The 17,526-nt window shown below is 45.9% G+C and overlaps 1 protein-coding gene across 1 annotated transcript in view; it reads right to left on the minus strand.

Moving 5' to 3' along the window:
• Positions 1 to 17,526, minus strand: part of LOC146195984 (uncharacterized) — a 50,184-nt gene that overhangs the window by 19,435 nt on the left and 13,223 nt on the right. Inside the window, exon 5 of the mRNA XM_084596893.1 lies at positions 16,717 to 16,794. Within this exon, the coding sequence (XP_084453019.1) occupies positions 16,717 to 16,794 (78 nt within the window). The remainder of the gene's footprint in view (positions 1 to 16,716; positions 16,795 to 17,526) is intronic.

Genomic DNA, 17,526 nt, shown 5'->3' on the forward strand with positions numbered 1-17,526 from the left:
CAATTCTCACTAGGAGCTCAAAGGGCGGCGTTCCCAATTGTCCAAAGTTTTGAGAAAAAAAACACCAAATAAAACAGAAGATGTGCTTGACTGCTGAAGGAATGAATATTAGATCCAAAAAAAAAGAAGGCAGGGTCATAAATTCTTTTTTCGCATCTACTGCATTTATTTGACCCAAGGTTCACAATACCACACAGACCAGTGCATTGTTTTTAGTACCTGTTTTCCTGCATATGAGCGCTGCTGAAAACTGCGAGCATTTATCGTGCCAACTACTTTAAGTACAGTTTACCCTTGGGCTACTGTATAATTATTTTTTCTAGCGCGGACAAGGTGTTTGAATATATTGCACAAAAGTGTGATTTTCTGTCGCCTACCGCCCTATTCACTTCATGAGTGAGGCTTGTTAGCTTAGCACTCTTTAGCAGCTTCCGACAGTTACCTATAGACGGAAATCGTTTAACTGTCAAATTATGTCGTCGAAACCAGCTGTTAATTAGTTTTTGTCCAATATGATTCCCTAGACAGAAATGGCCACGAGGTTTTACTGTTTAAACGGGAAAAATCAATAATGCTCTCGCAAGCGGTGCACTGTAAACCGAGTGAAAGAAGCACCTGAGTGTCAACATAGCCAAGCTTTTCTTTTATAAATCACAATACGTTCATATGAGAACATTGTTAATTAATGCGGCGTCCTTTTAACAAAAACATGTTTCTGTTCAAAGTCACTCGCAGTGTGAATTACACCTGTTTGGTGCTGGGTTAACTTGAGACCCTCAACTAAAGCACTACATAGGATATAAAGAACATATCGCATGGCCCTCAATAAGAATCAAGCCACGCTGGCGTTTGTTTTCGGGGCAGCTGCAGTACGCCTAAAATGTGGGCGATAATATTCAGTTGAAGAAAAGCTCCGCCATGTGTGGGTTGAAATGCCTTTAAAAGAAAAGGCTTAGAACACTGCAATGAAACTGCACAGACAAGATGATAGAGGACTGCTCTGACCTCGCACCCCTCTGATATCTGCACATTGTTTTCCTATTTCAAGGTGCTCTCTGTGACTTTATAGGTTTATAGGTTTGTTCTCAGCTTACTTGAATGATGGACAAGGCAGACTGGTCACGTGACCACTCACCGGAATTGAGAGAACCTTGTCCAACTTGGACCCGTACTGACGAACTACGCAGTCACGGTATTGCTTGTATGAGGCACTCAGCTCGGTGGTTCCGTTATTTGTTGTCGATCGCTCGGACCGCGCTGCAAATGCGATTTAGGGGTGCAGGATTAGGTATATTTCCATCTTTTTATAGAGCTAATTGCCACAGAACTGCCTAACCACCGGTTTCATGTCAATAGATCACTCCCCCAGAATCGCAGTAGTTCCCGTACCATTTCTATACATCTATAAACTACAGTATATGGCTACGTTTCGCTCTGCTTAAAATCCTATACTTCCCACTAAATACATGGAGCTAAGTTGTCGAAATGAAGCAGAATGAGCCTTCTCCGATCGAACAAAACTGATATACCAGAAGGCAGTATGTCCATGATGTTTAGTTTGCTAAACTACACTGTATTCACAGATAATGCATGCACGTTATATATTTGAAAGTTAACAATTTAAGATTATAATGAAGAATTGTACTAAGTTGCAGCCATGAAAATTTGTCTGCGGACGATTACGAGGTCAGAATGAATGAAAAAAAAATATTGCTGAACCATCATCAACATGGCACTTTTAGAAGTGCAGATGCAGTAAAGTTTCATCATCATCGTCATCAGCCTGACTATACCCACTGCAGGGCGAAGGCCTCTCCCATATTTCTTCACTTAACCCGGTTCTGTGCTAGCTGCATCCACTTGACCCCTGCGAACTTCTTAATCTCATCCGCCCACCTAACTTTCTGCCGCCCCCTGCAACGCTTTCCTTCCCTTGGAATCCAGTTTGTTACCCTAAGCGACCATCGGTTATCCTCTCTTCGCACTACATGTCCTGCCCATGTCCATTTCTTCTTAATTTCCATTAGAATGTTGGTAACTTGAGTTATTTCTCTGCCCCACTCTGCGCGCTTCCTATCTCTAAATGTTATTCCTACCATTTTTCGTTCCATAGCCCTCTGAGTTGTCCTCAACTTAAGTAGAACTCAACCTAAGCAGTAAAGCTTTTAGCCCAGCGCAACCCTGTCCACTGCACTGACCAGGGGGTTTCAATTTTGGCCTGCGCGCCCGTATCCCCAAGGCTCAGCATATCCGACCACAAACATGAGTGAACATATCCTATGCTAATATTTACCCTTCGGAGTACACCGGAAGAGACCATTGGAAACACGAAAGCATCGACCTACCCAACTGCACCTGTGGATATATCATCCTCTAAATATAGAGATTTCCATGCAATTTGGTTCTGACGGCTTTCTGTAAATAACTTCAAGGAAAGCGAAGGGCGTAGTCGTTATCATGCTGAGCCAAGCTCAGGCCCCATAGCTTCCAGGATGGAGACGAACGACATAGCGTCCTGTGTAGGCTGCACTTAAAGCAAGATGGGGCCAAGAAAGAAATAATGTTTTGTGTCGCGCTCCCGTGTACTCAAAGCGTGGCAGTACTGTTCCGTCAACGATGTGTCAGGTTTTTCGTTTCGCTCTAAATTCTTGCGCCCGCGAGCAGTGACCTAGGACTAGTAGATATCGGCACGCCTTCCACAGAGCCAGACTTGCACCCACAGGGTGCCTACTCATGTGGCATTGCCTCCCACCTACTCGCTAGTGTGTACTTTGAGCTTGAGATGCCGGTCAGACTTCGCCGCATCCCTTCAACCACGATGTGCTTACCCGACAACCACCATTTATCGCAAATAGCTCACTGCCAACAAACCTCGCGATTTGAGCTCTTTTCGTTTGGTGAATGAATGCTTTCAATAAATTTGGCAGCTGTTGCAAGAGGCACTCGAGACACAAGGGTAACCTTGGATTGGCGGGCCGTGGCCTAGCGGAAAGTATCAGCAGGTTCAGAATAGAGGCGAAGTGCCGTCTTAAAAAGAACGTTTCATCGGTCATCTCGTAAAAACGGCCGAGCAGCAGGTACGAGAAAAAGGAAACACGTTCGCACATAAGGTGTCTCAAAGGCGACTGTCTTCGGCGGGAGCGATCGAATCTATATGCACTCGGCAATCCACAAGGAAATCGAAAATGTTGCCGAAGAGAACACCTGTCTGCCCGGCATTCATATTGGGGCAGGCATCACCAATACAGACGAGATGGCGCTGACAAGTCTATTCGAATTAGCCAGGGGTGACGACTCTCTCCTCGAGCACATGTTCGCACAAACTGATACTTCAAAAATCTGTCTCCACCGGGAATCGAACCATTATTCCTCCGACTCCCAGCGCGCAACCTGCTACTCCACGCCGCGCTCATGAGGAACTGATCGTAATTCTCCTTGTACGTGTCTTGCGGGAGAAAAATAAAAGTGATGACAATTACGATGTAGTTAATGGAAATGATAATACTAGCAACAATAATGACCCTACAGTTAGAATGATAATGATTGCAGTAGTTTTTAATGATGGTGCATTTGGTTGATAATGATGATAATTTACGACGACGCCGACAGTTTTTATTGATGGTGAATTTGGTTGATTATGATGATAATAATGACGATGCCGACGATGATGATAGTAGGAATGACAGGACAATGCAGTAAGTTAAAATGTCCCTTTAGGTGAATTTCACAATGGCCGCTCTTCAGGAGACCTAAGCACAGTTTGTGATTTTTTGAATCCGCTGCCGCCGAGTGGGTGATCCCACACGACGGCTGAAATACGTTACACAACCCTGGGAATTGCGTCGTCTCCAACTAAGAAGTGGGTGGGAGCAGCATAGAGACGAGCGCAGAGGTGGCCATGCGCCGGTTTCCTTGGGCAATGATATTGGCTCTTCGGGATGAACTCCATAGTGACTATAAGATGCTCTCAAGTAGTCCTGTCGTCTTCCAGTGGTATCATCGCTAATGGAAAACTGATTATACCTCACAGAATGCTTTCCTGGAGCTTGAGTCCTAAGACGTAACCAAAATTTGCTTCAATGTAAAGAGAAAACATTTTGTTCCAAATTTAGGCATATTTTTAGCTCCTTCAATTTCAGAAGATTTCATTTACTCACCGATTTCAGCGAAAAGGGAGGCTACGGCATAGTGGACCTTCCAACCAATGAATGCGGCATAAATAAACCTGAAAGAGGTTAAAGAGAAAGGGCAAGCACTCTGCGTGGCTATTGGATGAAGCCGCGGCAGAGCTATCGCATATCTGGAGCCCCAATGTGAATGGCATTGTGCACTAGAGCAGCGTTTGAAGTCATCACATGGAAGGAGGTCAGTACGTAATGAATGCAATGGGAGCAGTAATAAACCTCAAGATAATTGGCTTCAATGCCTCGACTGAACATACGTTTAAGTTAATTTACGGAGTGCAGGGAGTTAACTCTTAAATTCCGCAATGAAAAGTACTTATTTCAAAGAAATTACTTTAGATGAATCCCTTAGCTCCTCAAACTCAAGCAATAACAAAGCTAGAAATGTTGTATCAAAACCAGTATCAAGCACTGTATATTCCAAACTTCTTATGGAAAAGAAGTTTGGTAGCAATTCAAACAAAACGACTTATTTGTGAATTTAGAAGCCCTAAAGTATATTTCATTGCGCAGTGCCGTTCACAGAAATATATAAATATCAAAATGGCCTCTCTAAGGTGGTAATTATATATGGGCTGCACTACTTATTCCCGGAAGCCGTTTTTCGGTCTACGTTATACGCGTCATTACATACTTTTTCCTGCGTACTGCATACTGCATAAATGATGTCTGAAAATTCTGTTGAAGCTTTATCCGACTCAGCAATACGGACATCTTTAAAAACCTTACGCAGAACTTTGCATTCGTAATTGTAATCAAATAGATTTTTAATATTTCAGAGGAAAGGTAGATAATCCAGAGGCATGTATTTAGGAGCAGTTTTCGGTCCTTTAAACGAAACTCAGCTTTGAAGCGCGACCCTATATTTTCTCACATATTCAACTAATGCACATCAATTACCAACGTTGGCTGATTAATTATTCTAAGGGTTTTTCTGAAATGGCAAAGAATTTTTTTTTTTATAAACTGCACATTTTTCAGTTGCGTGAGCTATTCGCTGCTTACTAAATAATTTATTTTTACCTTTACACACAATACAAGCCTTTTTTACTTGCCTTTTTACACATTATGTGTGTTTTGACACCTTTTGTTGCAGCCAAACTGTCTATCATACTGCCACTTTGTCCTCGCTCCACATATTCAACGCCATTTCTCTATGCTAGTTTACCAATGACCAACGTTTCTAGATGGCCATGATTTCTCGTCACGTAAACTGTCTATCATACTGCCACTTTGTCCTCGCTCCGCATCTTCAACGCCATTTCTCTATGCTAGTTTACCAATGACCAACGTTTCTAGATGGCCATGATTTCTCGTCACGTAAACTGTCTATCATACTGCCACTTTGTCCTCGCTCCGCATCTTCAACGCCATTTCTCTATGCTAGTTTACCAATGACCAACGTTTCTAGATGGCCATGATTTCTCGTCACGTAAACTGTCTATCATACTGCCACTTTGTCCTCGCTCCGCATCTTCAACGCCATTTCTCTATGCTAGTTTACCAATGACCAACGTTTCTAGATGGCCATGATTTCTCGTCACGTAAACTGTCTATCATACTGCCACTTTGTCCTCGCTCCGCATCTTCAACGCCATTTCTCTATGCTAGTTTACCAATGACCAACGTTTCTAGATGGCCATGATTTCTCGTCACGTAAACTGTCTATCATACTGCCACTTTGTCCTCGCTCCGCATCTTCAACGCCATTTCTCTATGCTAGTTTACCAATGACCAACGTTTCTAGATGGCCATGATTTCTCGTCACGTAAACTGTCTATCATGCTGCCACTTTGTCCTCGCTCCGCATCTTCAACGCCATTTCTCTATGCTAGTTTACCAATGACCAACGTTTCTAGATGGCCATGATTTCTCGTCACGTATCTACACAAGCCTTTCCACAGAGCTTATAAAATGTATGTTATGTGGAAATAAATTAATTTACAAATAAATGGAAAAAGACAACACTGTCTGTTGGGTACTATAGCCTCTATAACTGATTTTGGATGCATCGGCAATTATTTTATAATGAGGAAATTTGGCTTTGTCATGAATGCAAAAAACAAACACCATCCATTCCTTATTAGAATTCAGCCACAACTCACATGGTCTCATTCATAAAAGGGACGATGTATGGTTCTTCCAAAGCAAACATTCCCATGGGTACATCTGCGAGAGAGCCATAAGAGGTATTATATTTAGAGGGTGTGGCTTAGGCGACAAATTTGGTTTGGAAGGTCATTTTTTTATTTTTTATTACTTACAAAACGACTTGTCTTCATACCGGTAAATTGGCATCGTATCAAAAATGCTTGCATCCCAGCTGGAATGAAAAGCATTGAGATGATATCATTAAGATGATGCTCATAAAGAGGCTGAAACATAACTTTTAGAATTGTTTCATCGCGAATGGCTTACGTTTATACGATAAAAATATAAGAATAATCTCAAATATGAACATACGGACTTTAATCTATCTATTAGCGAGGTAAACAAGAACAATCTCGGCGAATAAAAATACCTAAATGGATTGTAGACAAAGTGGGTGCAGAATTTACTGTTCAAACCAAGCGTTGTTCGCCAGAGATCGTCAGGAGCACTCGAGCTTCAGTAGCTGTCCTATATCAAGTAGAAACGGGAATATACGTTTTTTGGAAGGCTTCATGCATTTTATGTGCGACAGCGACCTGCTAATTTTGTTTTGACACAGCGACTAACGTCATCATTGCTGTTTATGTGAAATTGTTGCAAAGGCCACTGATATATGCGTTAAATTTGCCGGATTCGTTTGAGCATTTTCTCAATGCATCAATCCTTGAAACGAATCTAACGATTTATTATTGATTTGTTACAGCGGGTCGATTAGTGTGCTCGTAGTGGTGAGTTTTGGAACTATTGTCATTATAGTTTGCCTGTACAAACTATAATGACATGGGGAGTAGCAGGCCACTAAAGACTGCCATTTACTAAGGCAGTCAGCCTAAGGCAAATGCAAACCGGGTCACTCCTAGTCCCAGCAGTGCTACACGTCCTCCACCCAGACATCTACACGAGTGATATGTGTAGTGTATGTCAAGTGGGTCCGGCGGACCAATGGCACATCATGTTGGACTGCGCCAGGTTCCCGACCGAAGCTGCATCCAGGACATACCCGCCGGAACTTCAAAGTGCTGTGCAGAATACACACAAGGTCATTCAACTATGGGCCGTCCAGCAGGCCCGGGGTGCGCTCGAAAAGCACAAGCCTCACAACTCACCACAAACGGGCCAAATGAGGTAGTGCAGAGTAGGGCTTAACCCCGGGTAGACACTTGGCCAGCGTCAGGACGTTTTAACCCGTCGTTTGCCGGCTCCCTAATAAAGTTATACATACATACATACATACATACATACATACATACATACATACATACATACATACATACATACATACATACATACATACATACATACATACATACATACATACATACATACATACATACATACATACATACATACATACATACATACATACATACATACATACATACATACGTACATACATACATACATACATACATACATACATACATACTGCAAGCACCCCGGCTGCGACCTACTGGGCACACTTCGGTAACTGCGAGAGCCACGCTCATGCGTTGCATGAAATGTAAGAGAAAGTTTAATATTCACGTCGAGGACGGCGTCGAGGTCGGCGAGGAAGCGCACGATGATTAAACCAGCACCATGATCTGCGCGATCAAAATTTCACAGAATGCTTCCTCTTCGACAGTGTCTAGCAATAAGGGCTCATCTTCTTCTCCACAATGCCCCCCAGAGAAAAAGGAGCCATCCTGGCGACTTAAGGGGACGAAGATACAATAGGGTCGTAAAACGGCTTAAGGCGCTGCACATGTACAGTTTCGCGGCCACGGCGCAGCAAATCGGAAGATGACGTAAGCGGCTCAACAATGTAGATTACTGGTTTACTGGAGATAGGCGGTGCAAGTCCGGCGAATGATTTTGCACTGAGCGAGCAGGGCTTGAACCACGTCAGATAAGAAAGCACGGCCTCTGTCGCTGAGCAGTTCACGAGGAGCACCGTGGCGAATTATGAAGTTCTTCATTACCAAACCGGCCACAACTCGGGCTGTTGCAGCTGAGAGCGCGGCGATTTCGGCATATCGCTTCAGGTGGTCGACGGCGATAATGACCCAGCGATTTCCATCAGGTGTGCACGGAAGACGGCCATAGAGGTTCAATTCCAATGCGGCCGAAGGGTCTAAGCGGGCAAGTGAGAAGCTGTAACTGACCAGCCGAACGGTGAGAGGCAGGTTTGCGGCATTGGCAAGTCGGGCACGATCGAACGTACCTGAGAAACGAGTTGTACATACTACGCCAATAGTAGCGAAGACGGATTCGAGTGTACGTCTTGAAAACATCGGCGTGGCGGCACTGCGGATCGGCATGAAAAACTGTACATATTTGAGTCCATAAATGGCGCGAAATCGCGAGGAGCCATTTTTGTCCATTTGAGTTGTAGTTGCGCCGGTAAAGGAGTTTATCCCGAATCTCACAGTGGGAAGATTGATGGAGAAGGGCGCGTGAAGAGGTAATCGCTGATTGGTTGGAATGGTAGTCAATAAGAGATGCGATCCATGGATTCTTCCGTTGTTCGGCAGGTATGTCACTAACGTCGATTGAAGACACATCGGAGTCTAAGACGGAGAGGCTGTCACGGTCGGCTGGAAGCGGCGAGCGAGACAAAGCGTCGGCGTCTTTATGTTTGCGACGAGATAGGCAAATAACACGGATATCGTATTCTTGCAGACGAAGAGCCCACATGAAAAGCGGCCGGATGGGTGCTCGAGCGATGAAAGCATGCACAGGGCATGATGGTCCGTGACTACATCAATAGAACGGCCATAAAATAAAGCCGAAATTTGTGAGTTGCCGGACAATGGCCAAGCACTGCTTTTTCGTTACAGAGTAGTTCGCTTCGGCTTTCGTGAGAGTATGGCTGGCGTAAGCGACTACGTTTTCACCGAAGCTAGAGGGGCGCTGAGCAACACAGCGCCGAGGTCGACACCACTGGCGTCTGCGCGCACTTCGTTTGGCGCCTGAGGGTCAAAATGGCGCAGGATGGGCGGGGCTATGAGGAGGCGGCGTAAGGTGTTGTAGGCGTCGTCGTATTCTGGTGACCACAGCGAAATATCTGAGTTATTGAACAGGAGTTCAGTCAGCGGGGCGGGGCGACAATGGAAGCAAAGTTCCGTATAAAATGTCGAAAATATGAGCACAGGCCCAGAGAACTCCTTAGTTGCTTGATGGCAGTAGGTTTTGGAAAAGCAGCCACAGCTCGAAGTTTGGAGGGATCAGGACGTATACCCTCCTTGGACACTACGTGGCCAAAAATGGTCAGCTCACGAGCAGCGAAACCACACTCCTACAAGTTGAGCTGCCGACCAGCGTTCGCAAGACATGTGAAGACCTGCTGCTGCTGCTGGCGACAGAGGTGGGTCGCAAAGTCTGGTGAGAACACCACGATGTCGTCAAGCTAACAGAGGCACGTCTTCCACTTCAGGCCACGCAGAATTGTATCCTTCATATGCTCGAATGTAGCGGGATCATTACAGAGACAGAATGGCATGACGGTAAATTCAAAGAGGCCATAGGGGGTGACAAATGTGGTTTTAGGACGATCTTCTGCAGTCTTGGACACCTGCCAATAAGCGGATCGTAAATCGACCAAAGAAAAGAGTTCAGCAGTCCAATGCATAATCTATACGCGGAAAAGAGTAGACTTCTATTCTCGTGATTTTGTTTACGCGACGGTAGTCAACGGAGAAGCCATTAGAACCACCTTTTTTTCCGCACTAGGACAACAGGGGAGGACCAGGGAGCTCAATCACTCCATTTGAAGCATTGTGTTAACTTGGCCTTCAATAACTCGGCGCTCGGTGGCAAACACTCGATAGGGGCGCTGACGCAGAGGAGCATGGGCACCGGTATCAATGTGGTGGCCAACAGTTGATGTGTGGCTCAAAGCAGGCTGGTGAGAGTCGTATGAAGAACGGAACATATAAAGCAGCGCGAGAAGTTTAAAGCATTGAGGTTCAGGAAGACTGGCATCGATGGAGCAGAGGAAAACGTCGGCCGAAGACTGGTCCAGCGCAAGAAAAGCGGTGTGAGTGCAGGCAAGTCAGCGGGCTGTGAAGCGGGTGTTGCGTCACCGGGGAGAATAGAATCAATGAGCTGGATGGTGCCGAGGCATTCACCGCGACGCAGTTATACCGGATTACAAATCAATAGCGCGGTGAGGCCAGCTGATATAGAATGTACGGCGTAATGCAGAAGATTTTTGCGGTTTAGGAAGAAAGACGATGGGATGAAAAGTACATCAGTACGGCGGGAAAAGGCACTAGCGATGGGCACAAGAACGAAAGTACATGCAGGGAGATCAGTATCTTCGGTGACTACGAATTTGGGAAAAGCAACGTCCGACGACGGTTCCTCTAGCGCAACAAACTCCAGTTTGGCACGAGCACAGTTGATCACTATATTATGACGCGACAGAAAATTCCAGCCGAAGATAACATCATGAGAGCAGGAGGGCAAACATACGAACTATATTGCGTACACAACTTCTTGAAAGAAGACTCGAGCTGTGCACACTGTTATCGACTCCACAGGCTGAGCACTTGCCGTGCATAGCGAGAATCCTGAAATAGGTGTCGTCACTTTGCGCAATTGAACGGCGAGGACTTGCAGCCATGGCAGAAACAGCAGCGCCGGTGTCGACCAGAGCCTACAACGCCCTGAACAGAAATTTCAAGCAGGTTTGCAGGAGACACGTGAGGCTTTTTACAGTTCGCTCGTTGCGCAGTTCTTGCCTCAGGAACTGCGGAATTCAGTTTTCCTCTTGCGCAAGATCCGCATGCCGGCGCAGAGCAGATAGGGAGCGGCGAGGAGAAAAGGTAGTACGGGCATTCGCAACGGAACCTGCCGATAAATCGGCGGCTGCGTACTGATCCCGGGCCGGCTGCCAGGAAGCTGACGTTCGGCGCGGAAAAAAATTATCGGGAGTGCGATGTCGGCAGCACGGGGCAATATAGCCAGCACATCCGCAAGAATAACAGATGCGATGGTTATCACTTGTTCGCCATGGATTGCGGTGCTGCGGACGAGGTAGAACGAAAGGCTGTGGCGCCTGAAAAAATTCCTGTACAGGCCCTGGAGGCGTAGCGTATACCGCAAGGTAGCTAGGTGGCCGTGGTCGGGCAGTAACAGCAGCGTACGTCAGAGGTGCGAAAGGAGTGATGGCACATGTCATTGCTGGAGCGGCAGGGACGTCGGCGTATGCGAGGGTCTCAATGGCTGGTGCGGGCTGAGGCATGGGCGCTGGCGGAGGGGCTGGGGGAAGGGCGTCCGCCACGCGGTCGGCGATGACCTGTCGAAGGGGCACCAAATTGCGCGAAAGCTCGCCGTTTGTGGGCAGTAGTGATATTTGGCGAGCAACTTCCTTCCCGGATGATGTCTTTGAGCTGCTGCAGCCATGATGAGGTCTCAGATCTAGCGGAGAGGCCAGAAAGTGATTCCGCAAGTGCGGAAGACTGTCGAGGGAGGAGTCGCTGCTAGCGCAACTCATCGTATCTTTCGCAAAGGTTGACAACTTGTACAACAGTTGTCAAATCCCGGGATGTTGACATTTGAAAGACATCGTATTCGATGCCCTTCAGAATGTACTTGATCTTTTGTGCCTCGGACAAATGGCCGTTTACGCGGCTGCATAGGTGGAGTACATCTTCAATGTAACTGGTAAATGTCTCACCGAGTCGCTGCGTTTGATCGTGCAAGCGTTGTTCGGCGCGGAGCTTGTGTACAGCAGGACGACCAAACACGGTGGCAAGGTTCGCCTTAAACGAGTCCCACTTCGTGATTTCGGCTTCGTGATTACGATACAACAGGTTGGCAGCTACGGTCAAGTAAAAAATAACGTTCGTTAACTTTGTTGTGTCGTCCCACTTAATGTACGAACTCACTCGCTCGTATGAAGCATCACAGTCGGTGCCGTCTGTCCCACTGAAGAGCGCAGGGTCTCGCTGGCGTAAGGAGCCAGAGCAGACTACCAGCGGGGTCATCGGGGCGGTTGGTGGGGTTCGTCTTCGTCCATGCGAATTGCCGGTAGCGTTCGGGTGCAGAGCTCCAGCGTGAGGCAAGGGTATCAGGCCGCACCGCCACAAAGTGTAAGAGAAGGCTTAGGGCGGCGTCGAGGTCGGCGAGGAAGCGCACGATGATTAAACCAGTACGATGATCTCGCGATCACAATTTCACAAACCGCTTCCTATTCGTCAGCGTCTCGAAAAAAGGGCTCATCTTCTTCACAGAAAATGCAAACTCACGTGTGGCATCATTTCCTGACCTTTACGACTTCTGTTCGCATCGTCCATCGAGAGAGTGGACAGAAGGTGCGCGTTGACGCCTGACTGCCACGTGCTGGACTGGACTGCTTCCACGTCGTACACCTTAGATCGCGTTTCAATAGCTACACATAAAATAGGCGTCGTTTATAGTGCTGTTCGATGCTGCTTTTATAGAACCGTAGAGGATACGCCGAAAGCGCTGAAGCAAGTATACTCCCGTCCCGTCTTTGCAGCATCATTCATTTGTGTTGCATAATACCAAATAAATGAACTGCACGTCAACCAGATCCTGGCCTCAGCCGCCTTACAAAAGTACACAAGCTCACAGTGCTCGCAGCACCCGATGCCGCAATCTCAGCTCTATACCATCAGCGGGCGCTGCAGGCGGCGTCGCTCTGGCTGGCCATAGCTCCTTGGTCCTCGCTAAGCCTAGTGGTTTTCGCACCGAAGCTACGGCACTTTAGTACTAGCCAGCGCAGTTGTAAATGGCCCATGAATGGCACTGCTCTTTCGTCAAATCTATCATTTTATAATAAAATAGAGATCTGATTGTGCTCAGTGGCGTCGCAGCAGAAGAGATAGCGTACAAGCTGACCTGGTGAGTCGAGCCTCACTGGCTGTATACTTGCTATGCTGCTGTGGGTAGAAACTTTCTTGTAACGCAGCTGGGACTTTTACCAGCAACTCGTTAAAGGTTAGTGATCCTAAAGAAGATTTATTTTTGACGGTGTTTTTTCCCGGGGGTTGTATACGCCACCACAAATAATTGCTCGCTTCTCTGACGCCGGTGCTCTGGATCAGCCATATATATGAAACATTTTGGCGTGACAGTTTGCAGGAAGTTCACAAGCGGCTGGAGTGTTGCTGTTGTTATGTGTCCTATTGCTGTGCCTTCGGATGGGTTTCCGAACAATGCACTGCCAATACTTACGCTATTTTCAAATGCAGTTTGCTCAAGCTAGAACAGCTGATCTGTCGATGACCGTGTCCGGTGGCTCATTGCAACCAAGGTGCCATTGCTTGCAGTAAATGAGAACGGTGGCAGCCTATGTCACATCGGGCTCGATGCCTTTCGCGGCGGTACCTGCCAGCAGCCGTGTTCTAAGCTTTGCGTCTGTTAGCATATAGGTTATACGAGGTAGGTAGAAAAAAGCAACGATCGATGAATGTTCGGAAAGAAGAAAATCCACGCTTGGGAAAGCCCCACAGATGAAAGTCTGTGAACCAACTGTCCGCTCGTGAAGTATTTATTGGTAAGACCTAGTGCATGAGCTGTTTTCGTTATTTTTTCTCTTGATTCTCAGTGTCTAGTTGAGCGAAAGTGGGAGCGTCTTTCCAATTAGCCAATATATGTGATGCTAATGAAGCTAGCTCAAACCTTCTTGCGATGAAGTAACTGGTCAGGAAAAACCTATTTCCTGTTCTCTTGGCTCAACGTATTTTAGACATTTTATGGCTCGTTTGAAACACTCGTACGTACTCTCCGCTTTGGTAGGCGGTTGTGACGCATGTCTATTTGTTTTTTTTTTTTTACGTTCCTTCTCAGGTCTTTACCAACTCTCCTTTGCCCGCAAGAGGCAGTACGGTGACCGAGTCGGAGTCAGTTTAGAAGACTGCATTTTTATCGGGATAACGTTAGAGGCGCCGTTCCCCAGAAACTCCGCCGTCAGCGCTGCAGGCGTTGGAGCGGAAGACAAATCATATTTCTTTCAAGTTGTAGTATGGCTTACATGACCAGGCAATAATTTCACGTTGCGTTGTTTCACGTTATTACATCACATAATAATATTACGTTGACAGACGCTGCGAACCTACGCTTGTCGTTTGAGACAGCAAGACGAGTGCAATCAAATCCCCTTTACTGCAACCCTTCAATTCTGAATCGGACAGGCACCTTAGTATGAACTGGATAGCCGGGGCTTCACGTCTATGTTGGGTGGCATCACGCTCAAAGTGGCCGCTTTTTACAGTCTGCTCTTGGAGCAGAAGTAAGTTATTAAGGAAGCAGACAAATGCGGTTAGGCCACAAAAAATTTGCAAAGGAAGCCTCAGAAGGAAGCCATTACTTATGTCGTCTAATACCCTAAATGACGGAGATTAAATGTGTCCTAATTTATTTTAAAAATCTGCTGATGTAGCAACAACAACCCAAGAAAAATGGATGTTGTGTTTTCTTTTTTGTGATTTGTCAGTGGAAGTGTGGATGCGGAAAATGTCTGATCGCTACAAGGATGTTTGCAACATGAGCTGTAAAACCACCACACATGCTGCACTGCGCATGCTAATGTATCTGCGGAGTGCGCGGCATCGCTCTAATGCGAGAGAGAGCAGCAGCGAGAGTGGTGACGTCATGTGTTTTCTCGCACTGGGAATTAGTGTGTATTTCACTGTGGAGCATTCAAAAAGAATCAAAGCTGGATGTTAAAAAAGAGAGAGTTAAATTATTCCTAAAAGAAAGCTATAGGTGCCGGAAATCATGCAATCGGCCTGCCCGACCCTTCCGACGCTTTTGCCAGCACAGACCTTTGTGAAAGAAATTGCCAGTCATCTCACGCTTATTAATGCGCTAGCCCGGTAGGCTTGGCATTAAAAGTTTTGTTTTTCCTTACAACGTGAAAAAACTAAAATCTGGGATAGCTAGCCTATAATATTGAGAAAAACAGCGTTCACCTTTCGAATATCTGTCTTGCGGTTCTGTTCAGTCTCATTGAATACACGTTATTCTGGAGGTTGAGGTAGATAACGGAGAAGTTGTTGCCTTGTATTCCTCGCAGAAGCTGCAACAGAAAGGGTTACGGGGTGCTAATTGCGGTTAAGTTGGTAGTGCAGCGGAATGATCGCATATAAGAAAACAAACATATAACGAGTGCTGATCAGATGAGTGTAATAATGAACATAGCAAGCTAGGAAAATGCGGGACGTACACTGGAGCATTCCGCGGAGAAATACTCCGGCAGGAGGTTCCATAATCCTGATTTCAACACAAGTCACCACGCAACTGGTCCACCGAAATTTCTCGCTTATATAAGCATAGTCGCAATGTATGCATTGCAGTCTTCTAGATTTCATGCTGTCATGCTGTACCGGAAAGAAAAATGGTTATGATAGCAGTAGGGAGCGCAAGTTATCTAATCCCAGCAACGCATGTTTGTACGGTGTCCCAGTTTGTTGTTAAAAATGTGTACTGCGTTTATTATGCTCTCAAGTTTTGCTAATGTTTTTTATTGTATTGAAGTTCACTTGTAGGATATTTTTTATTGTATTTTGCTTGTTTTCTAAACCTGCCGCTTTCTGCTTTTCATAATTCATGTAGTATACCTCTCCTGTGTGGGTTGCGTTGGTGTAGGCTAAATAAATGCAGTGTTGTCCTCAAGTGCTGTCCGTAGTCAGAACACCATTGCTTACTGAGATCTTGCCGATATTCACAGCCATACATATCCTGCTCTTAGAGATCAGACATTGTGCATGTGCAATATCAAACGCACGCCCCTGTAATGGTGGTTTATTTAGTAAACTTGACAAGAGGTACGAACGTAACGCACACTCAGCACCAAATTCGATTTCACCATAAGCAAAAAATAGTAACTTGCATTGACGGCAGACATGCAGGTATGCAAGTTAATTAGCTATGTACTGCAAAAGCACATAGGACACACACCATGACACACTCTGATAAATGAATAAATATATAATAAACACCTACTGCTGAATTTCAGATGTGTTTAAGAAGGAAAGTGGAATATCTCTTTTTATCTTTAATTGTGAACGGACAAATATTCACTAGAATGAAGTCATGGTGCAATTCAAGTGGGGCAGGGTTTGTCCGATGATGATGTTGGTGGTGAACGTACGCTGAACTTTGATAAATGTCTTGTTGAAGCCATCTAACACTTTGGTGCGAGCAAAATACTTCACAATTTCTTTCACAGATAAACACCGGCACAACAAGAAAGTTACATATTAGGCAAAAGCATGTATCTGCAACTTCTACGATACTCGCCCTCTTCACGCGAGGGGCAAATCAGCATAAATCTCTCCCCTACCCTGCAGGCGGAAGGAAATGACACTTTTGGATAAAAGCCGGAAGGGACTAGCGATAGGATGCTGAAAGCCAATGTATCGCTCACCGCATCGCTGAAATCTTTCCTTTTGTCGGTGTCAAAGAGCCAAGAAGGCAGGTACTGGAGCAAAGTCAGGGAATCAACCTGCGAATTGTGGTCGTACATTTAGTAGGGAAGTGCTTCCGGCCTTATAATGTTACTGCAGTGGTGGCATAAAGGCACAAAATTCACCTCGCCGCAAGAAGACCGTGGTTTGAATCCGAACGCTGCGCAATTCACCACCAGATAAAAAAAATAGAAATCCGCGTCTCAATGGAATTGCATAAACAGGTTGCGCAGAACCGTATGCAGGTAAACATCTCCGGAAACTCACTCCCTCATAAGAACAGGACTGGCCACTCTGGTGTAGGCATTGGTAGCAACCTCCTATGAATACTGTAATAAACTCCGGGTCCTCAGTTCCCAGTGGCTGCGGACCAACTGACCAAAGCGGTGGTCTGACCTGTGAGGCAGTGAACGACGCTAAGAATCTCTGGCCCCGGACAGGCCACTTTTGCAAATTAACCCTGGCAGCATTTAATGCTAGAACACTAGGTAGTGAGGCTAGTTGAGCAGTGCTCTTCGAGAAACTACCGGGTCTCTGAAATGGGATATCGCAGGACGTATTGAGGTTAGGGGGCCAAATGAGGCATACACTGCACTCATGGGCGGTGGGCATGTATTGTGTTATCGAGGTTTATTGGAGAGCCGAGAACTATGAGCAGGGTTACTTGTCAATAAGCGTATAGCTGTTAACACATGAGGTCTACATAATTATTGAAAAAATGGCATGCATCTTAATTAAGCTTAATAAAGAGTAAAAGCTAAAGGTTGTCC

Source organism: Amblyomma maculatum, chromosome 3, assembly GCF_055883805.1.
Source record: "Amblyomma maculatum isolate TAMU_Amacu chromosome 3, ASM5588380v1, whole genome shotgun sequence".
NCBI lineage: Eukaryota > Metazoa > Arthropoda > Arachnida > Ixodida > Ixodidae > Amblyomma > Amblyomma maculatum.